Source organism: Juglans microcarpa x Juglans regia, chromosome 1D (genome assembly GCF_004785595.1).
Source record: "Juglans microcarpa x Juglans regia isolate MS1-56 chromosome 1D, Jm3101_v1.0, whole genome shotgun sequence".
Classification (NCBI taxonomy): domain Eukaryota; kingdom Viridiplantae; phylum Streptophyta; class Magnoliopsida; order Fagales; family Juglandaceae; genus Juglans; species Juglans microcarpa x Juglans regia.
The window spans coordinates 24,059,983-24,087,761 of NC_054594.1; the positions used below are offsets into that span (position 1 = coordinate 24,059,983).

The 27,779-nt window shown below is 38.0% G+C and overlaps 1 protein-coding gene and 1 long non-coding RNA gene across 2 annotated transcripts in view; both read right to left on the reverse strand.

Annotated features, from left to right (window-relative positions):
• LOC121254602 (UPF0481 protein At3g47200-like) overlaps window positions 1–27,455 on the reverse strand; it is a 66,411-nt gene extending 38,956 nt beyond the window's left edge. The window contains exons 1-3 of the mRNA XM_041154721.1: window positions 27,284–27,455; window positions 26,175–26,745; window positions 18,987–18,992 (exon numbers count right to left, since the gene is read on the reverse strand). Of these exons, the coding sequence (XP_041010655.1) occupies window positions 18,987–18,992; window positions 26,175–26,382 (214 nt within the window). The 5' untranslated portion in view covers window positions 26,383–26,745; window positions 27,284–27,455. The remainder of the gene's footprint in view (window positions 1–18,986; window positions 18,993–26,174; window positions 26,746–27,283) is intronic.
• LOC121254617 lies at window positions 6,098–6,864 on the reverse strand. Its single transcript, XR_005938674.1, has 2 exons — window positions 6,688–6,864; window positions 6,098–6,537 (listed from the first exon to the last, which is right to left on the reverse strand). It is a non-coding gene; the product is annotated as an uncharacterized LOC121254617 (long non-coding RNA).
• Window positions 27,456–27,779: the final 324 nt, after the last annotated feature.

Below are 27,779 nucleotides of genomic sequence, written 5' to 3' on the forward strand. Positions count from 1 at the left end.
AGCAGCAGCCAACAAACAGAGAGTTGAACAATATTTTAACAAACGTGTTCGGCCCCGCAACTTCAAAGTGGGAGACATAGTATTGAAACAAACAGAAGTTACAACACAGGATGAAGGCAAACTGGGTCCCGAATGGAAAGGGTCGTATTTGGTAACAGCGACCAGAAGACCCGGTTCTTATCAGCTTAAGAACCACGAAGGACACGAGTTTCCACACCCATGGAATGTTGAGCACCTAAGGAAGTATTTTGTATGAAAAATCTGAGCTGGGCTCAAACAATGTAAGATTGTGATTAGTTAAATTTCATGGGCTAATTTTGAATGTTGCATTATTGTGTGTTCTAGAAACTGCTTAAATCAAACAAGCCTGGTCTCCAGATCGGCCACGAAGAATAAAACACAGGAACCAAGCCATGAGTTCTGACCAGCTAACAACTATTCTCAACATAGTCTAAACGACTTGGCAAGCTTCATGCAAGGATGCTAAACGATGCATTGGAGAGGGAGCAAGGCCCTCAGGCTCTGCCAACCTGTAAGTGTCAATCCACTAAATGTAAAGCACAAGAACCAAGCCATGAGTTCTGACCTGCTAACAGCTATTCTCAAAGCAGTCTAAATGACTTGCCAAGCTTCATGAAAAGATGCTAAATGATGCGTTGGTTAGGGAGCAAGGCCCTTAGGCTCTGCCAACCTGTAAGTGTCAATCCACAAAGTATAAAGCACAAGAACGGAACCATGAGCTCTGACCTGCTAACAACTATTCTCAACATAGTCTAAATGACTTGCCGTGCTTCATTCAAGGATGCTGAAAAAAATGCAAGCCCAGTCTCTAGACTGACCAAGAAGGAAGTGAAAGGAGGAAACCAAATAATTAAGTACACATAATTACTTTATTTAAATTGAACAATCTAGTCTTTGTAGGATACAACAATTTAAACCCAGTCTCTAAACTGAACGAAGCAAAAGCGAAAGGAAAATGGAAGCTCAGTAAAACTCTACGTTAGTGAAATTTTAACAACTCAGATTCAAAAGCCAATATGCGAGAGTGGAATAAAAGCAAGGAATCACACAAGTAGATATACAAAAGCATTGTAAAGTCATTTTATTTCCCAAACAGGGTCACAAACAGAGTTACAAGAAGAAAATTACATCGTCAGGAGTTACAAAAATAGAAGGAAAAGCCTCATCTAGGTAAAATCGAAATGATTAGCAGTACAATATCTCCATCAAGGAGGAAGGTGTCTAGTGGAATCCCATTCTGGCCAGACAGAATAGGGAGATCAGTGGTGCAATATCTCCATTAGGGAGGAAGGTGTTCGGTAGAAACCTATGCTAGCTAGACAGAACAAGGAGACTGGCTAAGTGATTTCTCCCTCAGAGAAGATGGGCGCACTGTAGATCTGGGATTGTCTGAGTAGAACTAGGAAGTCAACAGTGCAGTTAAATCCCCACGCAGCATCGAATGGGACGCTTAGCGCCACTGCATCTTCTTTCTCAGGAAGAGGGAAGTCCAGTGGCACCCCACCCTAGCCAAATTCTCAAGAGAGCGAACTGGGTTCAGGGTTGAGTAGGAGGGGGACATCCTAAAGAACAAACGGTCAGTAGGGAGGCAAGGGGAATCAACTCAGAAGATTTGATTGCCACCTTGAACCGTCTGTTCCTACCCTCCTGAACCACCTCCATCGTGCCCCTATCTTGTTCTTGCTCCGTGTAGGACTTATAAGTAGTAAGTTCCTGTACAACAGCAAAGGGAGTCGACCCCTGCAGGCAAGGGGGCAAGAACAAGCGAGGTACCATAAGCAAAAGGGCAAGGACAAGAGGTATGGGTAGCTTGTTTCTTCCTCGATACTCAAACTGCCATAACCAGTGACAACCTAAACACTAATGGAAAAGGGATCGCCCCTCGTAAAACACGAAAGAAAAAAAGAAAGCCATGGGAAGTTACCAAATTTAGGAGAACAAAGAGAGAAGCATAATAGGATGAATTCTCCAAGAAAGGGAAAGAATCCCATTTTAATTGCAAGAGCGACGCTTGACGTCCCAGGGCAGCATAACTCCTGAGACCTCCCTAGGCGGCCACATGTCTCCAAGACCACCTAGATTGTCCATGCGTCTCTCATGGGAAATCATAGACCTTTGAGATTTGAAAAAGGCAGAAACAACGACTAGCGCATTACACAGAGTTCGTGAGGAAGTTAATAACAGAATTAAATGCAAAAATCCCAACCGGCGCATTACATGGAGTTCATGGAGAAGTTAATGACAGAGTTAAATGCAGAAACCTCAACCGACGTGCTACACAAATTTCGTGGAAAAGTTAATGATAGAATTAACAGGCCCAAGCATGACTATACCTACGGAACTAAAACATCATTCAAGGCAAAAGAGGAATGACAAGAAGTTAATAAAAGAAGTTGCAGGATCAATGTAGAATCGACAGTAGGTTAAGACGCCCACATGCAAAAAAGTGGTGCCGCGTGGTAAAAATAAAAAATAAATAAAAACTTTATACGATAAGCAAAAAGATTGTTGCGCGGTAAACACTTGAACATGGGTTCAACAGTAAAGAACTATAGAATACAACAGGCAGAAAAGGAAGAAAAATCAAAAGTTTCGAATCAGCCAAACCTAGACAAACCAAAGGTACGTTATTTTGTGCAAGTTATCAAAATTACATCAAAGACCAAATGCAGGTCTGAAGAAAGAGAGGGCAGTACACAAGTTATTAGCATACGTCCACACAAACACAAAGACTTAACAATATTTTAGGTCGGTGTGAAGAAATCCCACTCGGAAATCACTTATACAAAGGATTGCCGCTCAACAATCACCCATACAAGAATACCTGCTCGGTACCCATCTAAGCGGAATGGTCTCACTCACAACATTGCAATGACCTCAACAGGAAGATGCCGCTCGAAAAACGACGAGTAATGGAAGCCAACTTCGGTCCCACTCAAACAAAAAGAAGCATGCATGTTTAAATCTCATGTTACATGCATTTGGAGAAAAGTGTTTTCAAAGAAAATATTTTCGAAAAGTGTTTTCAAAGAAAATGTTTTCAAAGAAAATGTTTTCAAAGAAAAACTTTAATCACAATCCCAAGTGCTAGGGCGGGGGAATGTCCTAGTAGAACTCTTCTGTCCACTTTGGAGTGCTTAAGAATGGAGTGGTAACCCCTGGATCGACGAAGAACAGTCGACGAACCTCGAATGGATTCTTTTTAAAGGATACCGGAGCGAGAAAGCACCTAACCTCAAAATCCACCCTTTCATAGTAGCATCGGTTAACACTGAGCGAAAGGTAGCGGGTTGGACCATGGGACTGAAAGTCCCCTTATAATCTATCCCGGGTCATTGATTATACCCTTTGGCAACTAAGCGGGCTTTAAGCGATCAATAGAGCCATCAACTTTTTGCTTGGCTCGAAATACCCACTTACAACCAACTGGGTTACACTTTGGTGTGCGGAACTAAGTCCGAAGTCCCGTGCCTCATAAGGGCAGTAAATTCATCAGACATGGCAGTGCACCAATGAGGGTTGGAGATAGCTTGTGTCACACATGTTGGTTTTGATTTTAGTTCGAAATCTTTTTTCAACCAATTCCTTAAATTGAGGAAAAATATTTCGAAACACGACTTTGCAGGCATGGGATCGAAACCACATATATTTTGTGTAGTGGTCAACCAAAAGTAAATAGTAACAAGAGCCATCAAGACCAATACAATGTGCGAGACCCCAAACATCAATAAAAACAAGATCAAGAGGAGCATGGCTGGGTAAAGTTGTGTATCGAAAATGTTGTTGATGTGCTTTATTAATAGAACACGAGTCATACAAGGATGGTGTTTCATTATTTTTGTGAACAGCAAGTGAAAAAAAATTGACAAGATTTTTAACAATTTTAAAAGAAGGGCATCCAAGACGCTTATGCCATCCATCAATCGATGTCCGTTCATGCACACATGCCACCATTTTTGAAGGAGAAACCACCAGTGAGTCTGAAAAACTATAAACACCTGCACCTCTTAGTAGGGTTGCCACCATAATCTGATCCTTCACAAGAAAAAAAGACAGGTGAAACTCAAGAAAACATCGTTTTGAGTGGTAAAGTGGTGAACATAAATGAGATTTTTTTTTTATATATATATTAGGCACACAAAGCGTGTCATATAAAATAAAACTCTGTTTGTGTGAGTGTAAAGCCAAAGAACAAATATGTGAAACAACTAAACCTGACGCATCACCAATAACAACTTCATCAGTTCCATCATACTCAGTATGAATGGATAAATTTGCGAGATCGCCAGTAATATTGTGAGAGGCTGCAGAGTCAAGGAGCCATTTTTTTCACGTTGATTTGTAGCAAAAGCGCAGTTGACAGTGACTTTAGAGGGATGCAACTGGGGAAAGTTTTTGGTGATGTGGCCCATTTGGTAGAAAAGCTGACATTTTGGTTGATAGCGCCTCTGTGTGGGTTTGCCCAAATTGTTATTGGGCTTGGGACTCCTTGGAGTAGCCAGTGGATGGGAGAGATTGCCCCTTGGAGCGTTAAGGCCCATTCGCCTTAGATGAGCCGTTGAATTGAGACCCATTTGGAGAGCTCATCTTGTTTCTCTGCTGATGAGGGTAATTTGCAGTAGCAACTAGTTGTTGAGTTGCACTCCCCAGCCGATGCAGGTAGCTCTCATGACCCACAAGGAGATCATGAAGCTTTTCGAACACCAAGGAGGTTTCCTTGGCTCGGATTGGGGCTGCGATTTCCCTGAAGTTGGGACCGAGTCCATTAAGGACATAAAAGGTGAGATCATCATCGGAGTTGGGATGATCGATTAGGGCGATCTCGTCGGCAAGAGCTTTCACAGTGTGCAAGTAATCGGGAATGGTGTGATTCCCTCGCTGGATTAAGATAAGCTCTTCCTTGAGTTACATGGCACGGGTTCGGGTTTTACTAGCATACATATGGTTAAGTTTCTTCCAAGCCTCATGAGAGGTTTGGGACGAAGCAATGGGAGGGGTAATGGTAGTGGACGTAGTGGCCAAAATAGCACTCAAAATGAGTTTATCTTGACGAACCTAATGAGTTTTATTTAGATCAGGATGTGCCTGCAAGGGAAGGGCATAGACTAATGCCATTGACGTAGTCTAGGAGATCATAACCAATAAGCAGAGCTTCAAACTGAGCTCGCCATTGCGAAAACGTGGAAGGTGTGAGCTTTTTATTTATTTGAGCAATGATGTTGAGAGCAATGAGTGCATTTTCAATGGAAGAAATGAGTTGGGTATTGAGACGGAAGGTCTAAGGAGGAAGACATAGTAGGAGTTGGATTGATTTGCTCATGAGAGGAAGGGCTTTCTGATACAATATAGAAAAATACACTGCATAATGTTTCAATGTAAAGCACCTTAATTCTCATTGATGCATACAATCGGTTAAATACACTAGTTACGGAGAAGTATTTAAGGCAAGTATTCTAATACAGAAACTATGCTTAGACTAGTGCACAATTTGTGCTATACAAGGAATGATGTAATTTACAATGAATGGAAAGATTGTAATGGTCAGAAATCATAAGCTGGAAATCTGGTCTTGTGTCTTGGCTTGATCTATGGAACCTTCCTTAATACGCCAAACCACAAGCAAAGATCAAGGATGCCACAATTTTAATATTGATTTTTTTAATTTGTAGGAGATTTATTTTTTATTTTTTCCAAACAAAATGGGGATGGGTGAATATCAAAGTTCTTTAAAAATGAAAGCAAAATATCGTACATTGTTGAAAGTAGATGGTGAACAGGTAAAATTGCAAAGAGTATAATAGATATTACTCTGAATTTGGAACCAAACAATCTCGGTGTAACGGCATTTGATGTTACAAGAAGGGATGTTGAATCTATCTAACGCGTAATCCTAATTTTGTCGATGGATGCTAAAAGCATACTTCAAGATCCACGGCTAGCTGCTAGCCACGAGATATGCTTTGTGATTACTAGACAACAAAACAACAATAGAGTATTAACTAAAGCCAATTAAGAGTTTAGGTCAACATTTGACATGGGAGCTCATGGCTCCACAATCCATAGGCCAAGATGCACGTTATGATCAAGATATATGTTATTCTGGGTGGGAAGGGGATCGAGGAATTCTTACTTTAACACATAAGCTTACTTACTGATGGAAACATAGGCCATATATATATTCTCAGGCTTCTAATTGACATGTCACCAAACAAAAACAAAAACAAAAAAAAAAAAAAAAAAAATGCTCTAGACTGACATTAAAACCTATATGTAAGCTAGTGCAGATTTTGGCCAATAATCGTTGGTATGTAGCTTGTGAAACTTACAAAATTATCCATTTACCAACGTTCACGAAGGCCTTATGCTATATATTCTATGGTTCTATTACCCTTCATTGCCCTTCTCAATGACCTGGTGGCGGACAAACTATACCACTTTTGCCGCGTGGTGAAAAATGACAAGGAGCACTTATCTTATTTCCTTTGAACTCTCCGCTGCGGCGTCTTCCCCATGGGTCTGCAGATATAACTAATTTAGAAAGTAGACTGCAGATCTAATAAGGGGAAAAGAACACTAAGAAGTAAGACGATTCTAACTACAAAACTAGTTAAGAAGATTCTAACTACAAAACTAGTTCTATGGTATAGAAAAGTAGTGAAACTTAACTGGCTGGGATATTGTTTGTTCTTGCTTCCAATATTGGAACCAATTCAACCGAAATTAAGAGAGCGATGAAAAGGATGAGAGATAAGGCCTTGTGAACCATCTTGCCAGCTGCTACTCACACTCCTCATCTCTTGCGTCTCTTTGTGTTGATTTAAAGAGGAAAAAAGAGTAAAGAGGAAAAAAACAAAAACCGACATGATTGAATAAAAGTCAACATTTGCTCAACTCCAAGTCCTTATCAATATTGTACGTTCCATTGATCATGCGGTCCATTTATGATCCGCATTTGTCAAATTCGTCCCTTTCGGAAATAGCTGTTTTCTACTGTTCGAAAATGACTTTCACCAAAGACAGACCATGTTAGTCGTATGGAAACAACTCTATACTATTGTTCTGGAAAGACTAATTTCAGGTTAGGAGATTGAAGAGGTGACAATTTTTTCCAAACCCAACGTCACTGTGCATGACATTAATTAGACTGCCTAAATATGAAGACGTTTATTTGGCTAATTATTAGAGTAGTCGAGCAATAAATATATTTGCAAGTTTATTTATTGATGTATTAAACATACCATCTATTTCACATCAACTTTATCAATACTTTAACATTAATGGAATGAGATAAGAAATTTTGAGAATTATGTGGATTCTAATTATGAGAGATGAGAACTTTGCAAGAATTTTATGAATAGTAGTAATAAAATTGATTTGTGAATAATTGTGAAATTATTATAAAAACATATGTCAATCTCCCCATCATCGCCTCGTCTATACCCTGAAAAGGCTAAAACAAGATCAAGAACAAATAAAATACGGGGGAAACGAAGAAGGACTACTCACGTGGCCAAGGGGTAGATGCAATGTTGGGATTGGGATTGACGAAGATTAATATAATTTTTAATTATAAAGCTTTATAAAAAATAAAAAATAATAATTATTAATGAAAAGTTGTTTAATGTTTAATATGCATACACTAAAAACCTATAATCACTAATCTCCTAAAAGAGAGCAACAAAAAACCCTCGATCTCTAGGAAAAAACCACTCGTTTCTCTCTACACTCTTTCAGACTCAGATCTGCGAAAGGGGGTGGGAGCTTCGACTCCTCCTCCCTCTTCTTTTTTTTTTCCTTCCCTTCCCTTCTCTTCTGTCCATTTTATTTTCGGTGTAGTGTTTTTTTATTTTTTGTGTGTTTTCAGGCCAAATAAGGGAGCATCGCCGTTCGTGTCTCTCCAGCCATCGCCTTTCTACACGTGCCCCACCGGGATAATTCCCAGCTACCGATCTTCAAGACCATCAAATCCGGCACACATCGGAGTGGAGCGTAGCCCGCACGCGCAGGACGAAGTTTCTGGATTTGTCGGCGCGTGGCCATCACGCGCATCCGAGGAGACCTCTGCCGACACCATGCTCGGCTTCTCTGGACTCCATGACTCTGGGGCTTCCAAGATTGACCGTCGGCTTTCCTCCCTGAGTGACCAGTGCCCTGCATGGCCACTTTCGAAGCATCGTGCACTGTTCATCCATTTTGTTTTTTTGTTTCTCTGTTTGTTCCATTTTCAGTGTTTTGCTGGTGTTTGTTTTTCTATTCTTTGGTTGACCCGAGTGAGGTGTTGAGCCTTTGGATCAGACACAATCTGGGGCAAGAGCTATTCGAGAGTGGTGGGTGATGTCACGGCTGGGGATCATACAACCAGTGCACATGTGTAGGTGTTGCCTACGCAGTGGAGGCTGCTTTGTGCGTGCGTGAGCTAGGTGCTCGTGCCGTCAGGGCCCGAGATGCCAATGCTTGCAATAGGCATGACGTCCGGGGTCACACCAGTGCTTGTGGTTCGGTAGTTTTGTTGTTAGTTAGTAGTTTGTTTAGTTGTTAATGGGTTTTATTTGGAGTTAGTAGTTGTTTAGTTTTGAATAAAATAGAAATAGGCTATTGGATTTAGTGACCATAGCAGTGTCCCATACTTTTCCTCCCTGGGAGGAAAGAGGGGACCTTCAAGTTTTGTTTTACAAAGTGCTTTCTCTATTAGGAGAGAGTTTGATGAGAAGTTAAGACAAAGTCTGCCACAAAAGAATTTGTGTGTGGGGAAGCCCTAGAGCTAATGCGTAGTTTGGCTTATACTCTGGATTTTTCCATGTATTGATAAGTCACAATTGTAACTTCAGTTCATTAATGAAATGAATATGTTTCCATAAAAAAAAATATATATGCATACACTAAAGAACATTTAAAGTAATTACGATAATTTTTAACTTTATCTATATAGGTAATTTTCAACCCAAAAAACAAAAACCTCAATTTTGCAAATTTTATAAATTAATTTACACTATAAACCACAACTTTGTCCCCTTCTTTCGCAAGAGCGGTGGATCCCCATTCATCTTTGAAAAAATATAGGTACATCAAGAAAGTCTACCTATCATTTGTACTAATAAATTTTTTTAATATTTATTTTTTAATATTATAATTTTATTTATTTAAGAAATAACATAGAAAAATATTTCAAAAAAAAAAAAACAATAAAAAAATAATACTTTTAACACTACATATAAAATTTCAATAGACTTTGTCGCTAACTATATAGCACCATCCTTCATCTTCTCGTTAACGAGGGATGGCTTGGATTTGCTCCCTTGGCCGTGGGGAGCCTTTTCCCATTTATTTAATTATTATTATTTTGGTAAATTTAGTTTTAGGCATACCCTCGGTCCACAAATTACGACCCAATCTTCCGTACCCACAAGTATAATTTTTTTTTTTTGAAAAGAATAATCTGTATGTTATATTCATGAATCAACAAATTTACAAAGCTTATCAATTTCCACATGTTTCTTAATCTCTCGAGGATAGTCCTCCATCCACACTATCTTTTCATTTACATGTAAAGCACTTTTAGCAAGATTATGTGTTACATATTCTATTCACGTACCCAACCCTCCAATGTCTTCTGTTAGCCAAAACCACCTTCAATTCTTCTATCAGTTGGCCATGCCACTCCCATAAGGCTTTAGCCTTGCTAACTGCTTGAATCACAGTTAAGGCATCCCCTTCCAACTGCACCATTTCAAAATTTAATTCATTGCACAACTTCATAGCCCTCTAAAGGGCATAGATTTCTGCCATAACAGGATCTGCAACATTTAGCTTGGGACAGCACAAAGTAACTAATACTTCTCCACACTTATCCCTGTTGATCACCCCAATCCCACCTCTGCTCTCATCAATCTTCAAAGCTGTATCCCAATTAATCTTGATTGTCTCCCCAATAGGTGGTTTCCAACGAGTAATCCTACCGCCTTGAGTCCCAAACCTTTGGCCACTTCCCTGCTTGATCTAAGCTTGCTGGAAATCTATCAACATCTCTGCTGCTAGATTAAACACTTCATTTAGACCCTCAAACTTATTCTCAAAAAACCACCCCATTCCTTCTTAGCCACACCCTTCTCAGAATCACAACTATCACCTCCAATTGGTCTTGAGCAAGCTTTGAGGTCCATTCTGCCCATAGATCAAACATATCCTTCTCACAGCTAGACAACTTCTGCACTGGACTCCTCTCACAAAGCCCACACATCACTAGCCCCACTGCAACTCCACGAGGCATGACAAACTGATTCCTCATCCATCTTGCAAACTGGGCATAAGGCCTCTCTTAGTACTTTCCTCCTCATCAAATTTCTCTTTGTTGGAAGGCAATTGGTAATGGCTTTCTAAACAAAAACTTTTACAACCCCTAGAATATTCAGCCTCCATAATTTCCTCCATGCCTCCTCTAGCTCTTCTGATGCCTCCCCTTTCCCCTTCTTCTTTTTCTCATTTTAGCATGATAGACAGATTTAATACTAAACAAACCATCCTTTGAATAACCCCATATTTGCTTATCTGGGAGCCTAGCAATACTGACAGGTAATCTGCAAATTACATTAGCTTCATCATTATTGAATACTTGCCTCACTAACTCTTCATTCCACCCTTTATTCTCAATAATCAGATCCTCCACTCTTGCTTCAGCATTTAGGATGTTCACAGGAGATTGAATTTTAAAAGTTATTGGCTTAGGAATCCACTTATCTTCCCAAATTTTTATATTCTTCCCATCCCCTACTCTCCAAACGAAACCATCATTTAGTAACTCCATAGAACCCCATAGGCTTCTCCAAACAGCAGAAGGCTTAGACCCCAAAGAAGCTTGCAAGATCATAGAATTTCGAAAATACTTTTCCTTTAGAATTACTGTAGCCATAGATTGAGGGTTTAACACCACCCTCCAAAACTACTTATCAAGTAGAGCCTTATTAAAAGCATCTAATTCCCTGAAACCCAACCCTCCAACAGCTTTTGACACTCCCATTTTTTCCCAACTCCTCCACTGGATTCTATTACACCTTTGCTTAAATCCCCACAAGAACTTAGCCATTAGCGATGCTATCTCTTGACATAGCTTCAAAGGCAATTTAAAGACACTCATGTAATACGTTGGAATAGCTTGGATGACTGCCTTTAGAAGAACTTCTTTACCTACGAGTGACAAAAACTGATTTTTCCAGTTACTCAACTTTTTCCATACTCTATCTTTGACGTTACTGAGAGATTGATATTTTGATCTACCAACCATAGCTGGCAACCCTAAATATTTCTCACTATTGCTTTGCACTCTTGCGTAACAATCCTTCACAATATCTGCTCTCACCTCAGAAGCAATAGTAGGACTAAAAAGGATAGTTGTCTTATGCTTATTCAAGCTTTGCCCAGATGCCTTCTCATACACCTCCAGTATCCCACTGATCTGCATCCATTCATTCCATGAAGCTTTCCCAAAAATCAAACAATCATCAGCAAATAGGATATGAGTCAATTTCAACCCCCCTTGAGCCACTGAAACCACTTTAATCTCACCTCTCCTCTTAGCCTGTTCAAGCAGTGCACTTAACCCCTCTGCACAAATCAGAAAAAGATAAGGAGATAATGGATCTCCTTGTCTTAATCCTCTAGTTAGATTAATAGAATCTCATGGCTTTCCATTTACAAGAACAACATATGAAACTGATGAAATGCATCTTATAATCAACCCAATCCACCTAGCTCCAAATCCCAGTTTTTCCAAGACAGCCTTTAAATACCCCCATTCCACCCTATCATAGGCCTTCGAAATGCCAAGTTTTACTGCCATGCTTCCCACTCTTCCTCTTTGTCTACACTTCATTGAATGCAACATCTCGTATGCCGCAATTACATTATCAGAGATCAACCTCCCAGGAATAAATGCACTCTGGCATTTAGAAATAACCTCATCCAGCACCCTTTTCAGTCTATTAGCTAAAGTCTTTGTAATGATTTTATAAACAACATTGCAAAGACTTATAGGCTTATATTCATTCACACTTTTAGGCTCACTTACTTTAGGAATCAGAGCTACAAAGGTTTTGTTAAAGGCTTCTAGCAAATTATCACCCCTCAGAAAACCCAACACTGCTTTACACACATCATCCCCTACTATATGCCAGAAAGATTGAAAGAAACATGCCCCATAACCATCCGGTCTCGGGGCCTTCAAAGCACCCATCATTCTCAAAGCCTCCTCTACCTCCTCCTTTTGAAAATCTTTCTCTAAAAACTCATTCATAGACACAGTTACCCTTGACTCCACAGCCTCAATACACTCCTGAATGGCTTGACAAGAAGGATTGGCACTAGTGTAAATCATAGAAAAATGATCTCTGAAGCCAGCAGCAACATCTTCCTCATTTTCCTTCAACACTCCCTGCCCATCCCTGATAGACACAAACTTATTTCTTTTCTTCCTTTGATTTGCACACTCATTGTGACGCCTCGACTCCCACGTACGGAAACGCGAGAATCTTGATGTCGGGATGATGACAACACGGTCACGCATCCGAATGATAAGTGATCAAGTGTGTGCAACATGCAAGAGTGCACAATAAAAGTCGCAGCGGTTAATATAAATAAGTCAACTAAGTACCAGAATTTTAAATACAAATATTTAAAACAAATTACCTTTAAAAAGTTATACAGTCATCCGAAAATATATTACAAAGGCAAATATATAAACAAGTGATAAAATGAATCTCGACACACGAGAGCAACCCCAGGTTACTCCACCAACGGAGCCAAAGCCTAACGCTGGTCATCCTCATCTGCATCAAAATCTGTAATACCATAAAATGGTACCACAGGTAAGTAATAATCCAAACAACTCTCGGGATAAAAACATATTAATGCAACCAACAAACAATTCCCAAAACCTCTTTTTCCCCGAAAATGATGATTTTTCAACACAAGCCAAAAGCCCCATTTGACCATAAACACGCCATGAACAAGATCCATCATTTCCCAGAAAATGAGCTCGTAACCATTAAATCATAAACTGACAACAAAATCATTTATTGGACACTGTAGGCGGGAATCACAGGCTGGACTATACCACCATCCCTACCGCATGCACCATAGGCGGGAATCGCAGGTGGGACTATACCACCATCCTTGCTTACTACCATCTCTACCGCGTGTACCGTAGGCGGGAATCATAGGCGAGACTCTACCACCATCCCTACAGTTCCTTTTCACATAAGAGGTACTTATCAGAGCACTGTAGGAGGGAATCACAGGCGGAAATCTACCACCATCCCTACTGCATGCACCGTAGGAGGGAATCGCCGATGGGACTATACCACCGTCCCTGCTTACCACCGTCCCTGCTTACCACCATCCCTACAATCTCTTTTCCTCTTTCTCAAACCATTCAATCCAATCATTTCAAACGTACTAAAAAATCATTTCTTACATGAAAACCTAGTTTTCAAATAAACACATGAACATGTATGCAATCATGCGAAAACTCAGTTTTCAGTTACAAACATGAACATGCGTGCAAATGCAATGAACAAGACACGACACCAATATCCAACAACCAACAAATGTCAACACAATCCAATCACATAAACAACTTCATCCTCCAATCCATCCGACCCCCTTACTCCTCGGACTCAGTCCGGCATAACCAACCAATTCACAGTAAAATGAGTTAGTGCAAAAATACATTTAAATCATGAAAGTTCTTTGCAAAAATACTTACAGTGATTTATAATAATTTTTGAAGGATCACAGAGCTGCAAGAAGTGCCAACACAGCTACAGAACAGTGCAAAATGCAATGTGGCCGTGGGTCTCAAAATTCACTTTTGAGCAGGATCAAACCAAGACCCGAGATTGACAGGATAGGGCTTAGGGATGTCGGTGAAGCCAATAGTGGTGGTGGTTGGCCATGGGTGGCGGCGTAGAGGGTGGTTTAAGGCTAAAATACCCAAAATAGAAATATTGATGGTGGGGCTTCATTGGTGGCGGATCGAGGCTAAGGAATGGTGCATTAGGTTGCTATGAGGTCGAGGATGAAGTGGTGAAGAAATGGTGGCTGGAGGTGTCGCGACGGCGGCGCGAGAACACAAGAGGTGTCGCGGTTTGCGTCGTGCGAGGGGGCTAACGTCGGTGTGGGAGGAGCTGGGAATGGAGGGGGATGGTCACCGGCTAGTGAGGAAGAGGATGGGAGGGGCGGTGAGGTGCGCGGCGGCGCATGGCGGCATAGGAAACTAACAACCTGAATGGGTTCCACACGGCCAGTGGAGAGAGAGAGAGAGAGAGAGAGTGAGCGTGGGGAAGCGAAACTGGGGTGGGGGAGGTCACTGGAGGGTGGGGAAGGCCGTGGGCTGGGCGTTGTAGCCGGATGGTGGCACACGGCGGAGGGCTGGAGGACGACGAAGTCGCACGGGGGGAGGGAGAGAGAGGGGCTTGTGCGCGGGAGAGAGAGAGGAGAAAAAGAAAAAATAAAGGAAAAAGAAAGAAAAGAAGAAAATAAATAGGAAAAGGAAAAATGGAGGGAAAGACATGAGGTCCAATCCTCACATCTTGGGTCACAAAAATGATCCAACAAAAAAGATTTTGAAACAGTAAGTTAATTAAAATAATTTAGACGTAGTGCTTAAATGAAAATAAAATAATTAAATCCAACAATAAACTAATTTAAAATAAAAAACGATTTAAATGCAAAACAATAATTAATATTAAGGAAACATATCAAATTTAATTTACATAATTTAAAGATCATAAAAATTAAACCATTTAAAAATCTGACAATTTTAAAACAAGAGAATAAATTTTTGAATTAATAAAAATAATCATTCAATAAAAATTTACTAAAATACGGGGTGTTACACTCATGAAAATATCTAGTATTTTTATCCCCAAAGTTATACCAGTTTCTCTTTGCACGCTGCTTCCACTTCACATCTTCTTGCTCCAATAACACCCCAACCTTATTTTGCAAAGCCTTCAACTCCTCCATATTTTCCTGACATAGATTTTCTTGAATTTTTTTTTTTTTTTTATCCTGCATGTTATTTGCTCAATCTCTCTCCCTCTCCCCTTATCCCTTCCTTTAAAGAATGAAGACAAGGAACCACTGCAAATCTTGAGTCTAGACTGAACACTTTGAAAAGGTTCTGCAATAGGCTGCCCCTTCCCCCATCCTTTTCTAATGACATCTTTACAATCCTATTGTTTAATCCAGCAAGCTTCAAATCTGAAAGGAAAATGTTTTCTCAACATGCTTTGCTCACCTTCATCCATAGATCAGTATGGGGAAATGATCTGAACACCTTCTACTCAAAGCCTCTACTCTCATTTCTTTGAATAGAGACACCTACAATTGTCATTAAGCACAAACCTATCCAACCTCTCTTTTGTAAAAGACTGGTCAGAATGCTTATTAGACCAAGTAAAACCATTGCCAGAACAACCAAGGTCCCCTAGTCCACAATCCTCCAACACCTCTCTAAACAAACTTATTTGACTCTCAGCCCTTCTCTTACCCCCCGTCTTTTCCTCTTGCCACAATATTTCATTAAAATCTCCCCCTACACACCAAGTAGCATCATTAGAGGGCTTTAACTTCCTTAATAAATCCCAAAAAAGACATCTCCTACTTGTCTCAGGATTACCATAGAAACCAGTAAAAGTCTAATCTCTTTCCCCTTTATCCCATCTAGCAAGAACACTAATATGCCAATTCGAGTAATTAATCACCTCCACTCCCCTCCCCTCTTTCCAGAACATCACAAGACCTCCTTTCCTCCCAACAGAATCCACAACCAGGCAACCCTCCATACCTAGTCTTCTCTACAGTCTTGCAATTTTATGAGCTCAGTCTTTATTTCCCAAACAAAAACCAAAGCAGGCCTCTTCTCCTTAACCATTTGGCTAAGGTCCTAAACTATCTGAGGGTTGCCAAGCCCTCGGCAGTTCCAACATAAAGTTTTCATAATGCCAGGTGGTGCTGCTCAGCAACCACCACCCCTAGTCTGTCCTCATCACAGACCAAAAATTCATTACCTCTCATCCTCTTTCATCCATCATCATTTCACCTTCCTCTTCCCCAGGTTCATAGTTCCTTTTCAAAGCAAAAAGAGAACTAGAAAGCTTACCTACCTTAGTCTTAGCTCTAGCCTTTCTTTGCTCACCACATGCAAAGTAACTGCAGATTGTAACTCCAGACCACCACTCAATTCCTCCCCTTTTTAACTCCTCTCCCTTATCCTCATTATCCCCATTAGTCCCTGACTTTTCCTTATTTTCTTCATTAAACTCGCTCCCTCTCTTATTCATTCCCTTAGCATTGCCTCTCTTGGTTTGAGGCATAGCTCTCAGCCAAGCACCATACTGACCAGAATTCTTATCCCCTTCCTTACATCGATCATTCTCATGAATAATCCTAGGCAGTTTCACCACTTTTTTGATTTAGCAAAAAATAAGAATAGTTATTTAAAATAACAAATGTATATCATATAAATAAAAGATCATGAAGGTTATTAAAATAAGATCAATAGTGCTCGTTTAAAGAGAAGAACATAATTAAGTATCATCTCTCATTTAATCAAGCATAATATAACAAAGGCTTGCTGCTTGTTCGAAACGTAGGCTTTTTGTTACGAAGGCTTCTAAGTTTTTTGTTTACGAAGAAAATCTAGCTGACCATTAATATTATACATATAAACAATTTTAACCATTACACCATCATGATCATCCTATTCTTATGCTTATCCTACCGTCGCATATGAGCGAAGATTTAGATAATTATAAAATCGCAACGAAGAGTATGGAGATCAGAGATACCTTAGGGAACCATCTTGATCCAACTCTAAGCCCTCATCAATATTGTCTCCATTGATCACGCACATAGTCCATCCATTTATGATCCACATTTGTCATAGTAATGGTCCTTTTCGAAAATAATAGTATTAACCTATTGTTAGGACATGACCTTCAACCAAAAACAAACCATATTGGTTGTATGGTCCATTTCGGAAGCAGCTCATGTATAAGTGGTCATGGAAGATTTTCAGGTCGAGATTGAATTGGTGACAATTTTTTCCAAGTGTTACATCACTGTGCATGACCTTAGCCTACCTAAATATTAGGATGTTTATTTGGCTAATTATTAGAGTAGTCCAAGCAGTAAGTTTATTTACATGTTTGTTTCTTGAGATGTACTAAACAAATAGCCAATTTCATGTGAATTTGTATTTGTGAGTTGCTAATTATTAGAGTAGTCCGAGCAGCTCTTTGAGCACGTTCCTATGATCAATGAAATTAAATATTACCAAATAAGTTATCTTTTTATAATTTTTTTAACTAAATTACAATATTAATTAACAAATAATGACAATTTATTTCAAGTGGCTCTCTATCTCAGGGCAATTGTTTAGCATGTTCCATTGAGCTTTCTTGAACTCTTTTCCACACAAATCATAGCCACGCGCTGCACCAAGTGAGCGTACTTGTTGGGAAAACACAGAAACTCATTTCGTTGTGTTGCTTGGTCAACATCAAAGTTTCTTTCTGGCCGATCAAACCTCATGTCAACTCTGTGAAAGTATTTGGAATAGAATGTATGCCACTCATTGTCAATATATATTTCTGCAATTGATCATTCTGGGCGGGCCTTAATACCCACTGTGCATTTCAACTTCTCGTGGAATCGTTCAATGGGATACATCCATCTATAATGAACTGGTCATGCAACTCAAGCCTCACATGGCAAATGAACGGCTAGATGAACCATGGTGTCGAAGAATGACGGTGGGTAAATACTCTCAAGCCTAATGTTATAGCAATTTTCCATTCTATACGATCCAAAGCTTTTACATTCAATGTCCTAGCACATAAATCTTTAAAAAATGCACCAAAATCAATCAAAACCAAACGCATCTCTCATCAAGTACTCATAGATACCAACAGGCAAGATACATTGTAAAAATACATGACAATCATGATTTTTTAATCCAGTCATTTGTTCGCACACAACTTGTTAGATTGGAGGCATAACCGTATGGTAATTTAGTCTTCATAAGCCATTCAAAATGTAGCCCTTTCGTTCCTTGAAAATGTATACCACCTAATCGACATGTAGACAAACAAACCATTATGTTGCAAGTACATTTCTAGTCTTATTCTCAACCGCTTCAGATCCTTTCATGAGTTTAATAAATCCTTCATTTTGCCTTCAATTAACATCAATGTTCCCAACATGGACTCACATATATTTTTTTTATTATGCATAATATCTAGACTATGCTGCAAACGGATTGTCGACCAATACGAGAGTTCAAAAAATATACTCTTCTTTGTCCAATTTAACTCATTCGCAGTTCGTTTTCTCTTTCATTGCATTTTAGCAAATTCATTACAACCGACATCTACAAATTGTGTAAGTACATTTTCGCTAGACAAATATGGTGGAGGGTACCCCCATTCAATAGTGCCATAAAACATCCTAGAATTTCCACACCATCAATGGTCACCAGGTAAAAAATCAACGATGACCCGTGAAGCATAACTTCCTTCCATACGTAAGCCATTCATATTTGGTATGTTTGTTACAAGTTGGACATGTCATTTTCCCTTTAATACTCCAACCTGACAAGTTTCCATAAGTGAAAAAATAATTTCTTATCTATAACATGGTAGCATGCATCTTGAACGATTTGTCTGTTGATGAATGAAATGTGAGGACCCCATTCTCCCATAAATCTTTCAATTCTGCAATCAGTGACTATAAGTGTATGTCTATATCATTTCCCAATGATCACAGACTTGGAATGAGCAAACACATCATGAAATATGGATCTTTCATAAACTTCCATGGTGAAAAATTATACGGCATAAGTACAATTGGCCAAGTACTATAAATAGTACTCAGATTAAATCCATATGTTGCCAACCCAAATCGCACATTATGAGGTTCATAGGCAAACCATGGGTGCTCCAAATCAAATTTCTTCCAAACCTAGGAGTCAGTAGGATGTGTCAAGACACCATGATTCCTCACTCTGTATGATGAGTGCCATGTCATGTCTACAGCTGTTGCACATGACATAAATAACTGTTGTAATTTAAGTATCAATGGAAAGTGGCATACAACCTTTAGCGACACATTCTGCTTCTCAAATGTCCATCTTAATTCCTGGCAAATGAGACACTTATTCAATTGTTCGTTCTCTCTTCAAAATAACACAGTCATTCTTACATACATGTATTACGTTGTAATCGAACCCGAGTCCTCGTTTCAACTGTCTGATGGAAGTGCATCTTTAAATAGCTCGAGTAACTTATTGATATCCTTAATAGGTAATAGGCACATGAATTTTATATGAAACAGTCTAATTGTAAATGACAATTTACTATACTTTTTACATCCTGGATATAACTCATGATGTGAATTATTCCACAAGTGTGTAAAATTGTTATGGCCCACATCATTTGAATTTGATGTGTTCGTATCATAATTAACCATAAACATTTTCGCACCAATGTCACCCAGCATTTACTCCATATCCTCATCGTATCCATCACCCACAACCTCTGGCTATATATATTCATCGATGTCTTCTTCTTCATATGGAGGCTTGGAAGATGTTGGATATGATTCGTCGTGTAAGACCCAATTAGTATAACCCTGGTCAATACATTTAAAAACAAATGCTCTATCACCAAGTCTACCATATGAGAATGCAAATTCTTGCATTGCTGGCATGAACATCTAATACGCCCGTCACTATCAACTGTACAAAATGAGAACTCAAGAATTTCTTTACACCTTTAGCATATACATTGTAATCCTCATCCAACCAATCTCTAACTCGCATCCAACTCTTATCCATGCCTAATACCCTATTACAAACAGTCATGTGGGCATCAACAAGCAAGCATGTATCTAACATATTGTGCAATTTCTTCCTTTCACTGGTTAGTTGGTCCTATCCTATTCGGGATTGAAAGATCATAGTTGCCAACCTATCAACTATTATCTGTCACGTCCAACGAAATTTCGGTAGCATCTCCTCATAGTTCTCCAAATATGCTCTTTTGGTTGTATACACCGACAAATAACACGTCTAGACACCATCACCGAAACAGCATATCCAGAAAAAATAAGAAGGGATGACTCTACCAAAATCATAATGTCAGACGCTAACAGATACAATTGGATAGTTTGTGAAAATGATCTTACAATCTCAAACTGTCCACTCTGGACAATTCAAGAGTTATAAGTCAACCGTTCATCCGGATTGATAACTCTTGACGGGTCTAAGGTTTATTTCGATGAAACATACAAGACACGAGAATAATACACAATAACAATGCATGATACGAGAATATATCAAACAATAGCTAACAAAATTATGCCACATCAGGCCCAATTTTGGTGGGGAATAAGAGTAAAAAAATTCTAGGAAATTCCTCAAGTACATCAAAACATCAAAGATGCTCAAACTGCAAAGAATACACAAAGGAGAAAAGGAAATTGGAAAGCATTCATATGCATACCTAGAGAATAATGACAATGATGAATGGAAGGCTTTTTCCAATTTCTGACTGGAATTTCTGACTGGAATTGAGAAGCGAACGGTCAGATGCAAAAGAGAAATTTCATATTAATAGCCAAGAATAAGATGCCCAAATTCTAAAATCACAATTTTACAAGTTTGAAAGACTCCAAAAAATACAATTCCACAAGTCTGAAAGAAAAAGGTTTTATCCCCAATGTCCTAGGCATTTCTTTCAGCAGTTCTATTAAAGGCACATGAAAAGTTAAATCTATATACCAGTTATGGTTTAGAAAAAAATATATCGAAAAATTAAATATCGATATCAAACAATACAAAATATCAAAATACCAAGCAAGTAATAGATATGTAATGAGCAAGCCATTTGCTAAGCTATTTACCAAGAAAAAATAACTTTTGATGTATTGAGCAATACCTCCCTGAAGGAGGAAGTCTCCGAGCACAAAAACGAAACCGAAGGTCACGACAGCTACTCTTACTCCAATCTTTTCCATGTCAAAACTGAGTTTGAGGTATTTGTAACATTAAATACAGTAACAATAATATCAAGTTTCAAGTTAGAAAAGTGCAAACAGCTGTAAACATTTTTCCTTGGTACCAAGTTCAGTTGTTTTGTTCAATTTGAATTAGTCATTTGTGTGTGAATTTTGTGGAACAAATTTAGGAGTCCAATAATCAATAAATAGTCTTTTTTATACACAAAGGAAACCAAACTTTCAAACGATGGAATTGTGGGTATTTTTTCAATATAGAGGCATCATTGCCAATCTGTGTGCTTATCATTATCATTAGTACACATAATCATTCTCTTCGTGCTACTTTCTATATAGTGTCATGTTCTATTAAGCATCATTGCTGTCTACTATCTTTGATGGCTGGCTAGTCAAAACAAACTACATTTTTTTTTTTTTTTTGCGAAGAACTGGTATCCCTAAATGTGAACTGAAAAGTTGCAGTAAGCTGTATACATGATACACAAATGTGAACTAAAGTTACAACCATTACAACCTAAAACCAAAGAGTATGTCCCAATCCCAACAAAAAAAAGGCCCATCCATAGTCTAAAACTCAACTTCAAGTTATCAGAGAAAAAATAAATAAACAGAGAGCATAAACAAACACAAAGAACTAGTATGAGCCAACAATAGGTAGGTTTGAACCCTAAAACAAAACATTGACATCAACAACCTTAACCAACTTCCAACTAGAAATCTGTGAAACAAAAAAAAAGCCATTAACCAAAACAAAGCAGAAGACGAAGCATAAAGCCAAAACAAACACGCTGAGAGAAATAGAAAATAGAAACCCCAATGTCGTTGGTTGAGATGCAATGGTTAGGTTTTTTGAGAAAATAAAAAAGAATAGCAGAGACAGGGAGTGAGAGAGAGGGAGATGGAGGCTTGAGAGACTTACCAACTTCCCATAGTGGCAACGACATAGCAGGCGCATGGCAGTGGTAAGGGGCAGTAGAAAATTTGAAAAAATGGAGAGAGAGTATCGGGTTGGGGAAAAAAAGAAGAAGGGGAGAGTGAGAGAAAAGAGATAGGAGTTAGGTTTCATGAGGGAGACTCACCAGAGAGAGAGAGACTCACTGGCTAGGGGAGGCAGCGACGGTGCAGCTATGGGCACATCATGAAGGAGAGAGAGACTACAAGAATGAAAGACAGAATGTCTAGATAGGGAAGAAGAAATATAAGTCTAATTTTGAAATAGTGCAAAAGGTTTCTTTGCATGAAACTATTTTTGTGGCTAGCAAGTATCATCGTAAAACGTTAACAATGGTTGCAATAAGTTGCAACAACAATATTCTTGCCACAAAATTAGTGATTTATGTCCCTTTCATGTTGGGTTTTTTTGTGGAGACATTATGTCGCTGCCAGAAGATGAATTTGTGGCGCTTTTCCTTTGTCACCAGAAAGATAATGCCGCTACAGTAAAAAACACTTTTTGCTGCTAAATTTTCATCGCTAGAAATAAATTTAGCCGCAAATATCCATTTTTCTTGTAGTGGATCATCGGAAAGACTAATTTTAGTTGAATATGTCACTAACTCATTTCTTATTTACCTTCTTATTGTGCTAGTTTTGTTGTAATGATGGCTTGTGGTCTGATAATCTAGATTGGAATGTGAAAAAATCCTAGGGATTAAAGTTGTGGCTCGGGTAATTTGATATGTTTGCTTTTCCCATTCATTTATCTTGAATGAGTCCCATCTACTTGGGTTATGCTCTTGGGCTTTCTAATACGATCATTGTACTTATGAACACAACCCAAAAACTGGAGATTCTAGGGAAATTTTAATCTTTGGTTTTAATAGTTGCTAGCCTATTGTTTTTCCTCTTGTTTGGTTTTAGATGCTAATTTCTGCATGTTTACGCCTTGTATATTAGTCCATCTTTATACTCCTACCTTTGTTGTTGAATGGTCAATGTCAATTGGACATCAAATTAAAGCTAGTTTTGATGTTTTACATCTATTGTGGTTAAGTTTTTTAATTAAAATGGTCTAGTTTTTTTGTGTAAGGGCTACTACAGTCAATAGCTAGCAATCAATGTGGGGAAAATGAGAGGGATCTAGGTGGTCCAAGCAAGTAATTAAGGTACTTCGTTAATCTAATTTGTGTTTGGAGTAGTTTTTTTCAGTTTTTTGTTGTCTCTAATTTGTAGGCCTAGAGATCCCCACGTATGTATACTTAGTCAATGTGGTAAAATGCACTTGTAAGCTTTTCTAGTTTTACTTTTCTGGCTCACAATGTTCATATATGACTTTATCTTCTAGATGCACATTTAATCTTTTCTAGTTCATAACTCATGATCTGCATATTATTTTACTTTGAGTACAGGTAGCTACTTTTAAATTTGGTAAGGGCTAATTTGTTTTTCCCACTACAAGAACTGATAGATTATTTGACAAGAAGGGAATGGAATAAGTTTATTTTCCTAATATGGAATGGCTTCTTATCTATTTCTTTTTTTTTTTTTTTTGAGAGATTATCATTTTCTTGTATTGGGAGAGACACTTGAAGTTGGTATAAAATTAATTATAGTCTAAGATTGAAACTTGATAGGTGTTACTCAAACTTGCTAAAGAAATTGTCTTTTATCATAAATTCTAATCACACTAATATAAGGTCAAACCTTTTACATTCTTTGAAATAGATCTTCAGTCAAGAGCACAACTAAAGTACGAGGTGGGTATGTCATCTTCTAATGCAGTTATTTCCCATTGAAGTTTAGTAGAACTTGGTAGTTTAATTTTAACAATTGCACTAATTACTCTTCAGAGCATCTATTCTTTGCCAGGGAGCCCCCTCTCTCTGTATGTGTATGTGTGGATGTGCTTTTTATGCACAGTGGGTTGGGTTTTCTATTATTTCATTATTATTTGTTTATTATTCTTACTTTTCTACTAGCTACTTTGGATCATATTAGTGGCTTCTTGTGCCTCTCTCAATGTTCAGTCCCTAGCAGCCAATGTTTGGGTTAACACTTAACATTGACGTTCTAACGACTGATGATGTTTGCGGCCCTGGTTTGATCAAAATTTTCAAGAAAGAATTTGGAGAGAATGCCAAGATATTGAATAGTCTATTGTATTCAAATGTGACTTTTTGATTTTTTTTTTATATGCTTCAATAAGGTTTAAGGTTGACTGATTCTAATGTTAATATCTTGACTTTATTGGATGTGGTTTGGGTGTCTTCTGGCATAAAACTATTAGGTGAACTCTGTGTGCATGTGTTGGGCAGGCTTCTCAGACTAACCCAGACTACTTAGTGTTATATTTACTACTTCTTTGGGATTCTTTTGCTTTCAGCACTACTCAAGTGCACCTGATTTTTTTACTTAGAAGCTTTTCATTTTGCTCTTTTACTCATTCATTGCATTTTTCCATGGTTTAGTACTTGTGCTTATTTATTTTTTCCCCTTTCTTTTCAAACTACGTAGAAATTGTTGTTTATATTCCAATATCTTCTCAAACTGAGTCTCCAGCTGCTTGTTAAAAAGTATACCATTGAGTGGTTGGCTAAGATTTATAGGGTCTATTTAAGTTATTGTACTATTTTCCTATTGTTTATTAATCTATGAGCTTAGTGTATTTGTAATATATTGTTCAAATTCTCAATGTGTTTTAGGTAAGGGTATAAGGCTAACTGTGATATTGTTTTACTAGTATTTGTTTTTAATCTATGACCTTAGTGTATTGGTAATATATTGTTCACATCTTTTGTGTTTTAGGTATAAGGTTGTGATACTGTTTTACTAGTATTTTGTTTTTCATAAAAGACTATCTTTTTTTTTTTTTGTCGCAAATGTATACTTACAGCAACTTTCATCGCGGCAGATAAGTATTTGTGACCATAATTAATTTTTTGGTGGCAAATGTGTATTTACGGTTATCAGAATCGCTGCAAATAGGCATCTCTGAACAAGACTCTCAACATTATGGTTTACTTTTTCCAAACCCTATCCATGGTTGGCACACTTTTTGCAATGAAATTTTGCACTTTTTGTGAGGAAAAAAAATGAATAAGAGTATTTCCGACATACATTTCGCTACGTATATTAGATTCCAACCTCAACAAGCTCTGTGGCACTATGTATATTCCAGTTATCAATCTCTGTAAGAGCATGTAGACGCCTAAATTTCTTTGCCTTGTGGAATTTGACTCCAGCCTCACAAAGCTCTTTGCCATAAGGTATTGACTTCGAGTTTTCAATCTTGTTCAGACAAAGTAGACGCTTAACTTTCTGTATCACATTCAACTCGACTCCATCAATTTGTGGCCCTATTTCACACTGTTTGGACTTCCAGTCTTCATTCCTATTTCGATCATATATTTCCTTAAAATTCTTTGCCTTGTTGAGTTCAATTCCAGCCTCTTTAAGTTCAAAGGCAAAAGGTATTGGTATCCAGTCACAAAACTCATATAATTTATCCTTAAATTTATTTGCTACATTGAATTCAACTCAAGCCTTAAGAAGCTTTGAGCCAAATGGAATTGATTCCCAGTCTTCAATCTCTTTTAGACCATGCAAATCCGTCAATTTCTCTGCCATATTGACTATGGAGTCAGACCTCTGAAATTCACTAGAATAAGAGATTGCCTTCCTCATATTTTTCATTTTTGCAAGTAATGGAATGACAGCTTTACGAATCAGACCAAATGGGTGCTTAAATATCTCTACCTTCTTGAGTTTGACTCCTGCCTCGTGACATTCTTTGGCATGATCTATTTCTGTATCAAGTATTGAAATACAGATGGTTGCTTGTATGAGACCAAGTAGATGCTCAAACTCTGCGTTCTTGAATCTGAACCCAAACTCTAAACGTTTATATACCATTTCTAGAAGTGAAGGGGTGAGAGCTTCATCCGTTAGACGAAGTAGATGCTCAATCTTTTCACTTGAATTATAAGTTGATGTGTCGACATTCCATTTAAATGGCAAAGCGCCAGAGAAAAAATCTAGGACAAGATCATTAAGTTGTGTTGGGATAATTTGAACTGTGGAGGTTGAGCATCCAACACTAATTTCATCTGTCTCCTCAATATCAACAATGTGTTCTCCTAAATTTCTGGATCCATTATTCTCACTCATACCGAACAATTTAGCAAGAATGAATAATGAAAGTTGATTTTCAAATAACAACAGATCATGATCTATTGTATAAAGCATCCATGCCATTTGAAAGATTGGGTCATATTCCTCTTGTCTTGTTTTCTTGTTGATTTCATACTTGCGAAACAGTTCCATAATGAAACACCCATCAAGTAGCATCATTTATATAAATTGATCTGAGGTCTGGCTAATGCATTCTACATAGCATTTACTAGCGGGTTCTTCCAATTCTCTTAAGGTCGTGATGTATGCTTCTACACTTCCTTTTGTTTTTATAAGCATTTGTTGCAGATAGCACAATTTATGCTCTTCTATAAATCCCTGGCCAACATTGCCATGGTGGTAAGGACCGATGGCAAGCAGCGTAGGCTTGTAAGCCTTCTTGTTTACATCACTTAATAGCTCATGCACTTTATACATACGACACTATTTACCAATTCAAGTTGAGATAGCAAGCTTTTCCTCAATTTGAGTGGAGAGTGTATTACTGCCCATATTGCAGTGATGTAGTACAAATATCTGTTCCTAATACATAGCATACAAATTCTCACTAATTTTAAGAAAAATTTATGATAGAAAAATGGAAGCTTTTTAACTGTTAACATGGATAGAGAGAGCAAGCCACATATTCATTAAAAGATAACATGTATCGAGTCCCAGTGGCGGAACCATATTAAAGTTCTTGTAAAGGCTAGGTTTTCCTCCATTTAAACAAAAAAATGCAAGGTTTCCTCAATAATTTTTGGGGTTTACTCTGCTAAAAGGAGAGACTCTAATCTTGCAACTGGAATCAGGCCGGTTATTGCGATATGGTCCATTAATTCTTTGGGAAGTCTTATAATTAATATTGGTTGCTATTAAAAAAAAAGGATGCGGTAACTACTGAAACGGTAATAACAAAAATAACTATATATATATATTGAAACTGTAAAATCCATATATCGTTTGATCTTAGAATTCTTTTCAGAAGATTTCTACCGTGGAGTTCCTTCCATCTCAAATAATACGGTTTTAGCATAAAAAAGAAAGCAAAAAGGATGAAAGGTAAAAATGGTGGCCTTACAGTTTCAGTATGCTTTTCTTTTCAATGTGCAATAATGGACTTGCTCAATGATTCGTCGTAGGTACGTACTACTGCTCGCTGCAGATTGCTTCTTTTGCCTTACTGGAACAAAAATAAAACACTAGAGATGAGAGTTACCAAACACAGAAAATTGCTCAATAATTCAAGATGGATTCTTTATATTTCTATCTACAATATTATAATTTATGGTTAATTGTAAAATTATTACATAGGTTTTAACGTTTTTTTCTTCAGTTTTTGCAAAATTAATATATGAATTTCAGGAAATTTACATGAATTCAATACCTCCATTAATTTTACAATTAGAACTTTAATTGCGTGATTGACACATGGCATCTATTGTCATATGCGAGTCTCTAATTGGCCAATATGGTATCAATATCCACGTTAACCAATTAGAGAATGACATGTGGCTTGTTGTTAATTTGGTAATGGAAAATTGATTAAAGTACGTATTTGAGAATTTATTGAAATT